The following is a 16865-nucleotide window of genomic DNA, read 5'->3' as shown; positions in this document are numbered from 1 at the left end:
CAATGTGATGACCATTAAAAAGTATTTCCATACAGGCTTTTTATCTTTGTCTGTGGGCAAGATAAGAATTTCTAGCATGGTTAAATTATTGGATCTACTTATCTGAGGTGGGAATAAATATATATCTTTGTTAAATTAGACACTTCATGGCTAAAAGAAAGCACTGCCACTGTAGTTTTATGTATTAGTAAAATTATATCTAAGAGATAAGGGCATTGTTCACTTCTGATGTGTTTTCATGAATTCAATATTGCTATGAGGAGGGTATTATAAGTGAAAGCCACACCAGTGTGTTATTGTTATAGCTTGTGTCTATGTTAGTCCTTCAAAGTACTTCACCTTGGCATCTACACACTTTTTGAGCCGTGATATCCAGTCAGAAAATTATTTTGCAAACGCTTCTTTTGGTGTACTGTTTATACATTGGTATAAGGTATACTTTTAATGGCGCTGAGACAGAGCAATGTTGACGTCTTTTCAACATCTGCCAGCTTCTGTTTATATGCCAGCTTCTGTTTTTAGGTCAAAAGTGCAGTATCCAATTAATTTCTGATATGTTCCCTGTCTCTTCCTTTGAAAGACAGACATCTTGCTCTACTATTGAATTGACAATATCAATATCTTTGTCAGAGCGGCAGAAATTGGCCAGCCGGGCCAGGGCTTATCTTTAACACTCTTCCATCCATAAACAAAGATACCCATCTTGCAAAAGTATGGTATGGAAGAGTCATTTCCCCATCAGTTTCTGTTTTAATTTTTAATCCCATTTTACAGAGTAAGTCCTCAAACTTTACCATACGCTCTTTGCGCTTCTTGAATATTTTGGCCAGATTTTGCCTTATTTCAGTGTGAAATGCTATGTTGCTTTAAAATCGCATTTAACTACTACGCTTTCATGAAATATCAATACCCTTTCCAGTAGTCTTGTATGTGCAGAAGCAAACCATAACTTTGCAGCAATGTTTTCACTACTAATAAGAAATCTCCTCGTATCAGTAATAAGAATTAAATTATATGGAACAAAAGAGTCATCATTTCTTTTCTCTTCAAACAGATATTTGGGCCAGTTTTGGTGGTTTTGCCATTCCGGACTGCAAAGGAGGCTATAACTCTGGCAAACAACTCAATGTATGGACTAGCAGGCAGTGTCTGGACAGAGAATGTCAGCCTCGCCATGGAGGTTGCCATGAGTGTGAAGGTAAACACAAGTATTAGTTTTGATCAATCCTTGATTGTCATCTCTTTAAAATTTTGCAAGTCTGATTTCCATATATGTATTTTTATAAAAAAAAATTCTACTGAGTAATGGTGATATTTATTCATGTTGTAGGCAGGGACATTGTGGGTGAACTCCCACAACATGTTTGATGCTGCAGCAGGCTTTGGGGGTTACCGGCAGAGTGGATATGGTAGAGATGGGGGCAAGGAGGTATGATTGTCCTTTCACATTCTATTATTATTTCATTGTATATCATTTTCATAGCAAAAATAGTGTAACTCGTCATAGACGGTACTGTAAATTCCTTAATCATTGCTTTATTAGTATATTGGAATTGGAGAATAAAAAAGAAGAAGAATGTGGGAAAAAAGAGACAGTATAGACAGTAATCATGTAGTGGAAACAGTAGTAACCATTTTGAGCATCCTTAAAATAAAACCCGACACAGACAACCTCTGTGAGGTGAAAGACATAACCACTAAAGGATTTCCTTACACCTCACTTGCTTTAGTATACCTTCTTATGTTGTGTGACTATACCACCTCTATCTTTCTGCAGGGTCTGTATGAATATGTTCGCCCGTCCTGGGAAGCCAGACCACGCCCAGCCAATGTTGACCTTGATCTGAAAACATTTGGGGCCTACATTCCACAACGACCAACCCTGGATGATGGCACACCCAATGGACAGATACCCAAGTATGTTAGTGATTGAAGTTGTACCATTTCTTTAAAGTCATTTTAAAATGTATGTTTAAATCAAAGCCTCAGTGCCACTTAGGATTAAACAATTAGAGAAAAAGATAAAACTGAGTATATAACTAAGATAGAGTCTCATATAATTTCCAATAAATTCCCGAGGTCCACACAATGCTTTATTAAAAACCAGTGCAGACAATGCAAATGTTGGACAGTCGGACATGTCTGGTATATTTCTATTTTGACCGAAGAAACTTTTGTTTTGGTTGGTCACAATGTCTGGTGAAAAATTACAGTCAGCATGGTTTAATTTTCAGAAAATTCACTTTCAGTTTCTAAATAAATGTTCAGAGTTATTTTTTACTATTATATCATGATTATTCAGCGTATTAATCCATGTATCACTATTTGTAAACCCCGCTTTGCACAGGTTCCGATTTCAGCTCGTACTCTTATACTTTTTAATAGGCAGAATTTTACGGAAATGTTCGGAAATAACAAAAATCCAATGTACATTTTTCGGCGAGGTGGCACCCGGCAATCATGTTATATTAAATATGATGATGAATATACTGAGCTGACCGCTCTGTTTAACATTGCCAGTAACAACAACTCTACTTTTGGTTTTGCATAAATGTTGGGTCTGAGTTTGACCTGTAGTATAATTCGTTATATTTTATAACCGTACTGTATCTTTAATTGAAAGATGAATTAAAAGAGTATGATCTAGCTGCTCCAAAGGAAGACGAAATGGATATGAGTTTTTAAGAGGGCAAGGGAGGAATTTTTTTTACTTAAGATCGGAAATATTAAGTTTTGACCTGATGTTTAGCTCCTTTTTTTGTTATTCACAAAACTTAATACATGTAGTCAGGACACATCTAACCAAGAAGATCTAAAGCTGTAATAATGGGGAGTTACAAAACTTAGAAAAAAATAAGAGGTTAAAAAATATTGTTTGTAACATTGTGACTGGTAAATATTTGGTGTGACAGGTAAACTTTCAGTGTTTACCTGTCCCAATGTCCTGTGAAGAAAAAAAAGTTTTCGCTTTGTCTGCCAGTGTATGGGAAATACCAACAAAATTCCTGGTCCACTGACTTACTATATGCTTACGAGGCGGATAAGTGGGTGGAGCATAGCATCAATGTTGTGTTGTGAAAAATCTCATGATTTTGTAAAATGCGCTTTTTGTGTATGCCAAAAAAATGTGGCAAATCATTAGGAGTGTTAAAACTACGATACTAAAAGCTGGACCCCTTTATCAAATGTTGAGATTTGCTCAAATATCGTCTTTGAAGACCACAAATTTCATGCTTTGTTATTGGGTGATTGGTTGATTGACATTATCACGAGATGTTAATATATGCTCAACATGTCAAAATATCGGCACAATGTATGTAGTCCCCATGGTCTAGTGGTTGATGTGACATTTAGTTTTGTTTTTCTTGACTTTATCAGCGTGGGTTTGCAACCCCACTAAAACCAAAATATTTATACTGTATTTTTTTCTGAAAATTTGATATCATAAGAGTAATAATAAAATAAGTGTTTTCAGATGCATAACCAGGAAATCTATTTAAAAGAAAAACTTCTTAGTTAAAAAGCAAATCATTTGCATATAAAGCAACATAGGTTTTAAGGTATTCAGAAAGTCATGTGATGTGCAAATTCCGTTACGACATTTAGCACGCTAAATTTAGATTACTGGTATACTTAGATTGTACTTTCGGTTTTGTTGTTTTTTGGAATTGCATTTTTTATCATTCTCTGGGTTAAAAAGGTCAAAAAGTTTAAGAAAAGCCATTTGGATATACATACATTAAAGTAAGTTTACATCACTAAAACATAATGGGGATTTAAATGTAATGCACAAATGAAAATGTATTGTTATTATAATACGCTGTAAATACACTAAAATATGCTCATTCAATTAAACGATCATTGTGATTGCTTTGTATTGCCTTCTCTCTAACATTTACGTACTTTGGTATTGTATGGATGTTATTTTGTAATGATAAAATACATATTTACTATAATGTTCTTACAGGATTGATCGTACATACAAAATGTACTATGGAGGATCCCAGAAGCGCCCAGATGCCCAGTACTCACGGCCTGTTATCAACCCGGACGGAAAAGTGGTGGGTCACGTCGGGGAGGGGAACAGGAAGGACCTGAGAAATGCCGTGGAGGCCGCGCATAATGCTGCACCAGGGTGAGTGGGGTTTAAGGATTTTTTAGGCCCCAAAAGGTGGACATATTATTAAAACACTGTCTGTGTATCCATGCGTCCATCTTTCCATGGGTTGGTCTGCACAAACATCTAGAGTTTATGAGCTTTATTGTCTTAGGGTAAGGGGAATTCGAGCCAAGCATGTATGCTTACCTTCAGTAGAAAGAAATTGGTCCTTTACATCCAGTTTGAGCCAACAGGGAAATCCAGCAAAGCGAGTTGAGCCAACAGGGAAATCCAGCAAAGCGAGTTGAGCCAACAGGGAAATCCAGCAAAGCGAGTTGAGCCAACAGGGAAATCCAGCAAAGCGAGTTGAGCCAACAGGGTTTGACTGTTCTTTCTTAATTTTGAAGTTACAGCAATGAAATTTGAACCATGTGTATAGTTTTGAAAACATACAAATGTTGTCTTAGAATGACCTTTTTTAAACCTACTTTCTTATTTTCGAAGCTACAGCAATGAAATTTGGACCATGTGTATAGTTTTGAAAACAAATATCAATATTGTGCTTGGATGACTTTAACCACTGCGACATTTGATAGTTGCTACATCATAGTTTAATCCTTAGTTGCATTGCCATAAGCCAACAAACTTATTCATTCTTGAAAAAAATTAAAGGTTTAAAACTTCAACTCAGGAGAGGGACTTACAGCCATCACTTATATTTTTATAACTTGAAAAGTCTTTGAGGTAATGACTTCTAACTTTATATACAGATAAATCTCATTGTGAGAAGTGCAGTTCACAAGAACCATGACTCCGGTTGCAGTATGTTTTTAGTTTTTGCCCTTTTTTGTAAACTTATTTTTGTCCGGGGCATAACTTGAAAAAGGCTTTGAGGTATTGACTTCAAACTTCATATACTGATTTGTCTCAATTAGGAGAATTGCAGTTCTTATGAACCATAACTTGGGTGCAGTATTCTTTTAATTAGTGTCCACTGTTTAATTGTAATCCTTTGTCGTAAGGCTTTAGTTGATACTACTATAGTTATACTATTTTTTTTACTTCCCTCCAAAACTTAATGTTTTTGTGGTATTGACTTCAACTGTACAAAAGAAACATTATTTGGTGTTTGTTCAAGTCAATTAAAAACTGTGCTAATCTTTCAGAAACTAAAAAGAAATTTCATGCCTTATTTCCCATATGTTATAGTCCTTATTATGCTCCCCTTAGAAGAAGAGGGGTATATTATATTAATTGCTTTGCACATGTCGGTAGGTTGGTCGGTCGGTTGGTCGGTCCGTTGGTAGACCAAAGCTTGTCCGAGTGATAACTCAACAATTCCTGGACGTATGGTCATCAAAGTTGACATGAAGGTTGGGCCTGACCAGTAGATGACCCCTATTGATTTTAGGGCTCATCGGGTCAAAGTTCAAGGTCACAGTGATCTTGAATGGTAAAAGGTTGTCCGAGTGATAACTTGACAATGCCTGCACCCATGGCCCTCATACTTGACATGGAGGTTGGACCTGACCAGAAGATGACCCCTGTTGTTTTGGGGGGTCATCGGGCCAATTGTCAAGGTCACAGTGACCTTGAATGGTAAAAGGTTGTCCGTGTGATAACTTGTCAATGCCTGCACCCATGGCCCTCAAACTTGACATTTAGATTTTTGGTGACCAGCTGATGACTCCTATGGATTTTGAGGTCATAGAGTCAAAGGTCATGGTCATAACACACTCTATCCTCACACTTTGAATGGTCATACTCTTAAAACTGCCTCAACGGCATCCAATGTCAGTGACAAATCAGCTGTCATTTCGGTCCATGCATATTTCATTCAATTGTCCATATAATCCTGACAACATGACCCTCAGGGGGGCATAATGTTTGACAAACATCTCTTGTTAGCTTGAATATTTGAAGAATAAGGAGATGTTACTACTCGCCCATGTGTCAGCTTCCAGTTAAAGTTTTAGGGCAGGTTGGCATTTTCACTAATAACTCCAATACTCTTCATTCAGTACTTCAGGCAGTTGTTCAGGACCGTCACACAATGAGGTTACATTACTCCACACAGTTGAACACTGCTATTCCGAACACCGTTTATCCGGAATTATCACTATTTCGTAATTATTTTTCAGTCCCGATTTTACTCCTTCTTTGTTAAACTAAATTTTAATCTTTAATCCAAAATAGTTAGTTCGAAATAATCGCTATGCCGAGGTAAAATAAACAGTCACACCTATTTATTAATTCTTATTTCGAACTTGATCATGTCATAGTATTTCACACCATACTGCGAATGCACTCGGGCATGGGCTTGAGGTGACAATGGAGCATAATTAGCGCTTGTTAAAGAAGGACATTGAGCACCCGTATGTTACAAACATCGATGTCAGAAAATTAGCGATTCATTTGGGTGATGTAGTGTACGACTTTATTAACAAACTGGACTGATACGTGATGAAGAAAAACATCAACAGATTGCAGCAAGACATCACACTTTCAGGAAAATAAACCGAACGATACTGAGTAAACAGCGTGTAATTGTCAGAAAATTAGCAATTCATTTGGGTGATGTCACCAGGATGATGCTACAGTCCTCTTGTTGGGTGTAGCTGTGGGTTATTGATATCACCAGAAAGATGCTACAGACCTCTTGTTGGGTGTGGCTGTGGTTCATTGATACCACCAGAATGATGATACAGTCCTCTTGTTGGGTGTGGCTGTGGTTTATTGATATTACCAGAATGATGATACAGTCCTCTTGTTGGGTGTGGCTGTGGTTTATTGATACCACTAGAATGATGCTGCAGTCCTCTTGTTGGGTGTGGCTGTGGGTCATTGATATCACCAGAATGATGCTACAGTCCTCTTTTTGGGTGTGGCTGTGGTTCATTGATACCACTAGAATGATGATACAGTCTTCTAGTTGGGTGTGGCTGTGGGTCATTGATACCACCAGAATGATGCTACAGTTCTCTTGTTGGGTGTGGCTGTGGGTTATTTATACCACTTGAATGATGATACAGTCCTCTTGTTGGGTGTGGCTGTGGGTCATTGATACCACTAGAATGATGATACAGTCCTCCTGTTGGGTGTGGCTGTGGGTCATTGATACCACCAGAATGATGATACAGTCCTCTTGTTGGGTGTGGCTGTGGGTCATTGATACCACTAGAATGATGATACAGTCCTCCTGTTGGGTGTGGCTGTGGGTCATTGATATCACTAGAATGATGATACAGTCCTCTTGTTGGGTGTGGCTGTGGGTCATTGATATCACCAGAATGATGATACAGTCCTCTTGTTGGGTGTGGCTGTGGGTCATTGATACCACTAGAATGATGATACAGTCCTCCTGTTGGGTGTGGCTGTGGGTCATTGATATCACTAGAATGATGCTACAGTCCTCTTGTTGGGTGTGGCTGTGGGTCATTGATACCACCAGAATGATGCTACAGTCCTCTTGTTGGGTGTGGCTGTGGGTCATTGATATCACCAGAATGATGCTACAGTCCTCTTGTTGGGTGTGGCTGTGGGTCATTGATATCACCAGAATGATGCTACAGTCCTCTTGTTGGGTGTGGCTGTGGGTCATTGATATCACCAGAATGATGCTACAGTCCTCTTGTTGGGTGTGGCTGTGGGTCATTGATACCACCAGAATGATGATACAGTCAAACCTGGTTGAACGGGCACCTACTTTAAATGGCCACCTGCCTTAACGGGTCACTCCAAATTCCCCCCGTACGTTTTTACTATATAATGTACGTGCATTAAGCGCCCAACTGTCTAACGCGGCCACGGCCACTAATTTTTGTCCCCATGAAGCCATATAATCACTAATTAGCGGCCACTAATCCCTTGTCACAGACACTTCTGCTTATATTTTTTTCCAATACACAGCTTTAATTGCGTATAGAAGTATAGAAGTTTACGGAGAAGAACGACGACCTCGGGTATCTCCGTCATCCAATGAAAATGATTATTGCATCACACGATTGCCATGCGTGTTTACTCATCGAGAAATCATGTTTATTACTTGTCGGCGAATGTTTTGATCAGAATTGACACAATTAATGACACAATTAATACGATAATTAAATAATTAAGAAGTTAATTATTAAATACCGACAAAAACACCGGTTATTATGAATTCACAGTTTGCATTGTCATTCGACAGCGTGAAACGAGTTACGATTTTTATTCACTTCAATATTATTTTTCAAAGTGCACGGATTTATTTTCTACGAACGGATATTTACAATGCATTGTTCTTGATATTTTTTTAACTTTGATTATGGCTGAAAAAATGACTAATCGAAAGTGTTTGACTCTAAAAGAACGTGTCGAGTGTATAAAGTTATTAGAAAACGGCCGTAGTGCAAGAAGTGTTGCCAAGGAATTTAACTGTGGAAGGACTCAAATCAATTTTTTACTTAAGCGTAAGCGTGAAATTGTGGAGGAATATGAAAGCAATGGAATCCAAACGCAAAAAGACAGAGGAAAATTACAGGAAATGTGTATGCACATGTAGTTGTGTAAATGTGTAGACTGATCTGTGGTGTGTTTTGTTTATCCTATGCATCAACATTTATTTAATGTACGGACTACTTTAAAAAGTGAACTAAAAATGTGTATAAACATGTAAATGTGTAGACTGATATGTGGTGTGTTTTGTTTATGCCTTGTATCAACTTTTATCTAATGTGTTTTATTTATAAAATTGAAATAAAGTTTTTTTAACTGTACAAATGCATTTGTATTCAACCTTCTTCAATAATATTGATACAGATGTTATTGATTGTGGTGTGAGGTGGTGGTTAAGATACATACTCCATCTCTGAATAAAGCTAAAGTGGTGGAAATGTCAAACCTGGATTAAGTGGCCACCTGTCTTAAGCAGCCACTTTCATCATTTCCCAAGCGTGGCCACTTAATACAGGTTTGACTGTACAGTCCTTTTGTTGGGTGTGGCCTTGGTTCATTGATACCACCAGAATGATTATACAGTCCTCTTGTTGGGTGTGGCTGTGATTCACTGATACCATGTGAATGATGATACAGTCCTTTTGTTGTGTGTGGCTCTGGGTCATTGATATCACTAGAATTATGATACAGTCCTCTTGTTGGGTGTGGCTGTGGGTCATTGATATCACCAGAACAATGCTACAGTCCTCTTGATGGGTGTGGCTGTGGGTCATTGATACCACTAGAATGATGATACAGTACTCTTGTTGGGTGTGGCTGTGGGTTATTGATACTACTAGAATGATGATACAGTCTTCTGGTTAGGTGTGGCTGTGGGTCATTGAAACCACCAGAATGATGATACAGTCCTCTTGTTGGGTGTGGCTGTGGTTCATAGATACCACCAAAACTATGCTGCAGTCCTCTTGTTGGGTGTGGATGTGGTTCATTGATACCACCAGAATGATGATACAGTCCTCTTGTTGGGTGTGGCTGTGGTTCATTAATACCATCAGAATGATGATACAGTTCTCTTGTTGGGTGTGGCTGTGGGTTATTGATACACTAGAATGATGATACAGTCCTCTTGATGGGTGAGGCTGTGGGTCATTGATACCACTATAATGATGATACAGTCCTCTAGTTGGGTGTGGCTGTGGGTCATTGACATCACAAGGATGATGATACAGTCCTCTTGTTGGGTGTTGCTATGGGTCATTGATAACACCAGAATGATGATGCAGTCCTCTTGTTGGGTGTGGCTGTGGGTCATTGATACCACCAGAATGATGATACAGTCCTCTTGTGGGGTGTGGCTGTGGGTCATTGATACCACCAGAATGATGCTGCAGTCCTCTTGTTGGGTGTGGCTGTGGGTTATTGATACCACTAGAATGATGATACAGTCCTCTTGATGGGTGAGGCTGTGGGTCATTGATACCACTATAATGATGATACAGTCCTCTAGTTGGGTGTGGCTGTGGGTCATTGACATCACCAGGATGATGATACAGTCCTCTTGTTGGGTGTGGCTGTGGGTCATTGATAACACCAGAATGATGATGCAGTCCTCTTGTTGGGTGTGGCTGTGGGTCATTGATACCACCAGAATGATGATACAGTCCTCTTGTTGGGTGTGGCTGTGGGTCATTGATACCACTAGAATGATGATGCAGTCCTCTTGTTGGGTGTGGCTGTGGGCCATTGATACCTCTAGAATGATGATACAGTCCTCTTGTTGGGTGTGGCTGTGGGTCATTGATACCACCAGAATGATGCTACAGTCCTCTTGTTGGGTGTGGCTGTGGGTCATTGATACCACTAGAATGATGCTGCAGTCCTCTTGTTGGGTGTGGCTGTGGGTCATTGATACCTCTAGAATTATGATACAGTCCTCTTGTTAGTTGTGGCTTTGGGTCATTGATATCACCAGAACTATGCTGCAGTCCTCTTGTTGGGTTAGGCTGTGGGTTATTGATACCACTAGAATGATGATACAGTCCTCTTGTTGGGTGTGGCTTTTGGTTATTGATATCACATGAATGATGATACAGTCATCTTGTTGGGTGTGGCTGTGGGTCATTGATATCACCAGAATGATGCTACAGTCCTCTTGTTGGGTGTGGCTGTGGGTCATTGATACCACTAGAATGATGATACAGTCTTCTAGTTGGGTGTGGCTGTGGGTCATTGATACCACCAGAATGATGATACAGTCCTCTAGTTGGGTGTGGCTGTGGGTCATTGACATCACCAGAATGATGATGCAGTCCTCTTGTTGGGTGTGGCTGTGGGTCATTGATACCACCAGAATGATGCTACAGTCCTCTTGTTGGGTGTGGCTGTGGGTTATTGATACTACTTGAATGATGATACAGTACTCTTGTTGGGTGTGGCTGTGGGTCATTGATACCACCAGAATGATGATACAGTCCTCCTGTTGGGTGTGGCTGTGGGTCATTGATACCACCAGAATGATGATACAGTCCTCCTGTTGGGTGTGGCTGTGGGTCATTGATACCACCAGAACTATGCTGCAGTCCTCCTATTGGGTGTGGCTGTGGGTTATTGATACCACCAGATGATGATACAGTCTTCTTGTTGAGTATGTCTGTGGGTTATTGATACCACCAAAACTATGCTGCAGTCCTCTTGTTGGGTGTGGCTGTGGGTTATTGATACCACCAGAATGATGATACAGTCCTCTTGTTGGGTGTGGCTGTGGGTTATTGATACCACCAGAATGATGATACAGTCCTCCTGTTGGGTGTGGCTGTGGGTTATTGATACCACCAGAATGATGCTACAGTCCTCTTGTTGGGTATGGCTGTGGGTTATTGATACCACCAGAATGATGATACAGTCTTCTTGTTGGGTGTGGCTGTGGGTCATTGATACCACCAGATGATGATACAGTGTTCTTGTTGGGTATGGCTGTGGGTTATTGATACCACCAAAACTATGCTGCAGTCTTCTTGTTGGGTGTGGCTGTGGGTTATTGATACCACCAGAATGATGATACAGTCCTCTTGTTGGGTATGGCTGTGGGTTATTGATACCATCAGAATGATGATACAGTCCTCTTGTTGGGTATGGCTGTGGGTTATTGATATCATCAGAATGATGATACAGTCCTCTTGTTGGGTGTGGCTGTGGGTCATTGATATCACCAGAATGATGATACAGTCCTCTTGTTGGGTGTGGCTGTGGGTCATTGATATCACCAGAATGATGATACAGTCTTCTTGTTGGGTGTGGCTGTGGGTCATTGATACCACCAGAATGATGATACAGTCCTCTTGTTGGGTGTGGCTGCAGGTCATTGATACCACCAGAACTATGCTGCAGTCCTCCTATTGGGTGTGGCTGTGGGTTATTGATACCACCAGATGATGATACAGTCTTCTTGTTGAGTATGTCTGTGGGTTATTGATACCACCAAAACTATGCTGCAGTCTTCTTGTTGGGTGTGGCTGTGGGTTATTGATACCACCAGAATGATGATACAGTCCTCTTGTTGGGTGTGGCTGTGGGTTATTGATACCACCAGAATGATGATACAGTCCTCCTGTTGGGTGTGGCTGTGGGTTATTGATACCACCAGAATGATGCTACAGTCCTCTTGTTGGGTATGGCTGTGGGTTATTGATACCACCAGAATGATGATACAGTCCTTTTGTTGGGTGTGGCTGTGGGTCATTGATACCACCAGATGATGATACAGTCTTCTTGTTGAGTATGTCTGTGGGTTATTGATACCACCAAAACTATGCTGCAGTCCTCTTGTTGGGTGTGGCTGTGGGTTATTGATACCACCAGAATGACGATACAGTCCTCTTGTTGGGTGTGGCTGTGGGTTATTGATACCACCAGAATGATGATACAGTCCTCTTGTTGGGTATGGCTGTGGGTTATTGATATCATCAGAATGATGATACAGTCCTCTTGTTGGGTGTGGCTGTGGGTCATTGATACCACCAGAATGATGATACAGTCCTCTTGTTGGGTGTGGCTGTGGGTCATTGATATCACCAGAATGATGATACAGTCCTCTTGTTGGGTGTGGCTGTGGGTCATTGATACCACCAGAATGATGATACAGTCCTCTTGTTGGGTATGGCTGTGGGTTATTGATACCACCAGATGATGATACAGTCTTCTTGTTGAGTATGTCTGATGGTTATTGATACCACCAAAACTATGCTCCAGTCCTGTTGTTGGGTGTGGCAGTGGTTCATTGATACCACCAAAACTATGCTGCAGTCCTCTTGTTGGGTGTGGCTGTGGGTAATTGATACCACCAGAATGATGATACAGTCCTCTGGATAGGTTCGGTTGTGGGTCATTGATACCACCAGAATGATGATACAGTCCTCTTGATAGGTGTGACTGTGGGTCATTGATACTACCAGAATGATGATACAGTCCTCTTGATAGGTGTGGCTGTGGGTTATTGATACCACTAGAATGATGATACAGTCCTCTTGATAGGTGTGGCTGTGGGTTATTGATACTACTAGAATGATGATACAGTCCTCTTGATAGGTGTGGCTGTGGGTCATTGATACTACCAGAATGATGATACAGTCCTCTTGATAGGTGTGGCTGTGGGTTATTGATACCACTAGAATGATGATACAGTCCTCTTGATAGGTGTGGCTGTGGGTTATTGATAATACTAGAATGATGATACAGTCCTCTTGATAGGTGTGGCTGTGGGTCATTGATAATACTAGAATGATGATACAGTCCTCTTGATAGGTGTGGCTGTGCATTATTGATACTACTAGAATGATGATACAGTCCTCTTGATGGATGTGGCTGAGGGTCATTGATACCACTATAATGATGATACAGTCCTCTAGTTCGGTGTGGCTGTGGGTCATTGATACCACCAGAATGATGATACAGTCCTCTTGATAGGTGTGGCTGTGGGTCATTGATACTACTAGAATGATGATACAGTCCTCTTGATAGGTGTGGCTGTGGGTCATTGATAATACTAGAATGATGATACAGTCCTCTTGTTGGGTGTGGCTGTGGGTCATTGATACCACCAAAACTATGCTGCAGTCCTGTTGTTGGGTGTGGCTGTGGTTCATTGATACCACCAAAACTATGCTGCAGTCCTCTTGTTGGGTGTGGCTGTGGGTAATTGATACCACCAGAATGATGATACAGTCCTCTGGATAGGTTCGGTTGTGGGTCATTGATACCACCAGAATGATGATACAGTCCTCTTGGTAGGTGTGGCTGTGGGTCATTGATACTACTAGAATGATGATACAGTCCTCTTGATAGGTGTGGCTGTGGGTCATTGATACTACCAGAATGATGATACAGTCCTCTTGATAGGTGTGGCTGTGCATTATTGATACTACTAGAATGATGATACAGTCCTCTTGATAGGTGTGGCTGTGGGTTATTGATACCACTTGAATGATGATACAGTCCTCTTGATAGGTGTGGCTGTGGGTCATTGATAATACTAGAATGATGATACAGTCCTCTTGATAGGTGTGGCTGTGCATTATTGATACTACTAGAATGATGATACAGTCCTCTTGATGGATGTGGCTGTGGGTCATTGATACCACTATAATGATGATACAGTCCTCTAGTTAGGTGTGGCTGTGGGTCATTGATACCACCAGAATGATGATACAGTCCTCTTGATAGGTGTGGCTGTGGGTCATTGATACTACCAGAATGATGATACAGTCCTCTTGTTGGGTGTGGCTGTGGGTTATTGATACCACTAGAATGATGATACAGTCCTCTTGATGGGTGAGGCTGTGGGTCATTGATACCACTATAATGATGATACAGTCCTCTAGTTGGGTGTGGCTGTGGGTCATTGACATCACCAGGATGATGATACAGTCCTCTTGTTGGGTGTGGCTGTGGGTAATTGATAACACCAGAATGATGCTACAGTCCTCTTGTTGGGTGTGGCTGCAGGTCATTGATACCACCAGAACTATGCTGCAGTCCTCCTATTGGGTGTGGCTGTGGGTTATTGATACCACCAGATGATGATACAGTCTTCTTGTTGGGTATGTCTGTGGGTTATTGATACCACCAAAACTACGCTGCAGTCCTCTTGTTGGGTTTGGCTGTGGGTTATTGATACCACCAGAATGATGATACAGTCCTCTTGTTGGGTATGGCTGTGGGTTATTGATACCATCAGAATGAGGATACAGTCCTCTTGTTGGGTATGGCTGTGGGTTATTGATATCATCAGAATGATGATACAGTCCTCTTGTTGGGTGTGGCTGTGGGTCATTGATACCACCAGAATGATGATACAGTCCTCTTGTTGGGTATGGCTGTGGGTTATTGATACCACCAGAATGATGATACAGTCTTCTTGTTGGGTGTGGCTGTGGGTCATTGATACCACCAAAACTATGCTCCAGTCCTGTTGTTGGGTGTGGCTGTGGTTCATTGATACCACCAAAACTATGCTGCAGTCCTCTTGTTGGGTGTGGCTGTGGGTCATTGATACCACCAGAATGATGATACAGTCCTCTTGTTGGGTGTGGCTGTGGGTCATTGATACCACCAGAATGATGATACAGTCCTCTGGATAGGTTCGGTTGTGGGTCATTGATACCACCAGAATGATGATACAGTCCTCTTGATAGGTGTGGCTGTGGGTCATTGATACTACTAGAATGATGATACAGTCCTCTTGATAGGTGTGGCTGTTGGTCATTGATACTACCAGAATGATGATACAGTCCTCTTGATAGGTGTGGCTGTGCGTTATTGATACCACTAGAATGATGATACAGTCCTCTTGATAGGTGTGGCTGTGGGTTATTGATACTACTAGAATGATGAGACAGTCCTCTTGATAGGTAAGGCTGTGGGTCATTGATAACACCAGAATGATGATACAGTCCTCTTGTTAGGTGTGGCTGTGGGTCATTGATACTACTTGAATGATGATACAGTCCTCTTGGTAGGTGTGGCTGTGCATTATTGTTACTACTAGAATGATGATACAGTCCTCTTGATGGATGTGGCTGTGGGTCATTGATACCAATATAATGATGATACAGTCCTCTAGTTCGGTGTGGCTGTGGGTCATTGATACCACCAGAATGATGATACAGTCCTCTTGATAGGTGTGGCTGTGTGTCCTTGATACTACTAGAATGATGATACAGTCCTCTTGATAGGTGTGGCTGTGGGTCATTGATAATACTAGAATGATGATACAGTCCTCTTGATAGGTGTGGCTGTGCATTATTGATACTACTAGAATGATGATACAGTCCTCTTGATAGGTGTGGCTGTGGGTCATTGATAATACTAGAATGATGATACAGTCCTCTTGATAGGTGTGGCTGTGCATTATTGATACTACTAGAATGATGATACAGTCCTCTTGATGGGTGTGGCTGTGGGTCATTGATACCACTATAATGATGATACAGTCCTCTAGTTGGGTGTGGCTGTGGGTCATTGACATCACCAGGATGATGATACAGTCCTCTTGTTGGGTGTGGCTGTGGGTCATTGATACCACCAGGATGATGTTGCAGTCCTCTTTTCGGGTGTGGCTGATGGTCATTGATACCACCAGAATGATGATGCAGTCCTCTTGTTGGGTGTGGCTGTGGGTCATTGATACCACTAGAATGATGCTGCAGTCCTCTTGTTGGGTGTGACTGTGGGTCATTGATATCACCAGAATGATGCTACAGTCCTCTTTTTGGGTGTGGCTGTGGTTCATTGATACCACTAGAATGATGATACAGTCCTCTAGTTGGGTGTGGCTGTGGGTCATTGATACCACCAGAATGATGATGCAGTCCTCTTGTTGGGTGTGGCTGTGGGTCATTGATACCACCAGAATGATGCTACAGTCCTCTTGTTGGGTGTGGCTGTGGGTTATTGATACCACTTGAATGATGATACAGTCCTCTTGTTGGGTGTGGCTGTGGGTCATTGATACCACCAGAATGATGATACAGTCCTCCTGTTGGGTGTGGCTGTGGGTCATTGATATCACCAGAATGATGCTACAGTCCTCTTGTTGGGTGTGGCTGCAGGTCATTGATACCACCAGAACTATGCTGCAGTCCTCCTATTGGGTGTGGCTGTGGGTTATTGATGCCACCAGATGATGATACAGTCTTCTTGTTGGGTATGTCTGTTGGTTATTGATACCACCAAAACTATGCTACAGTCTTCTTGTTGGGTGTGGCTGTGGGTTATTGATACCACCAGAATGATGATACAGTCCTCTTGTTGGGTGTGGCTGTGGGTTATTGATACC

General features: G+C 41.2%; 1 protein-coding gene across 1 annotated transcript in view; it reads left to right on the top strand.

Moving 5' to 3' along the window:
* Positions 1-16865, top strand: part of LOC128238844 (aldehyde dehydrogenase family 16 member A1-like) — a 114764-nt gene that overhangs the window by 79905 nt on the left and 17994 nt on the right. The window contains exons 9-12 of the mRNA XM_052955128.1: positions 1055-1198; positions 1331-1429; positions 1778-1917; positions 3968-4135. Coding sequence (XP_052811088.1) covers positions 1055-1198; positions 1331-1429; positions 1778-1917; positions 3968-4135 — 551 coding nt within the window. The remainder of the gene's footprint in view (positions 1-1054; positions 1199-1330; positions 1430-1777; positions 1918-3967; positions 4136-16865) is intronic.

This window comes from Mya arenaria, chromosome 6 (assembly GCF_026914265.1).
Source record: "Mya arenaria isolate MELC-2E11 chromosome 6, ASM2691426v1".
Lineage (NCBI taxonomy): Eukaryota > Metazoa > Mollusca > Bivalvia > Myida > Myidae > Mya > Mya arenaria.
This window is presented reverse-complemented; position numbering and strand designations above follow the sequence as displayed.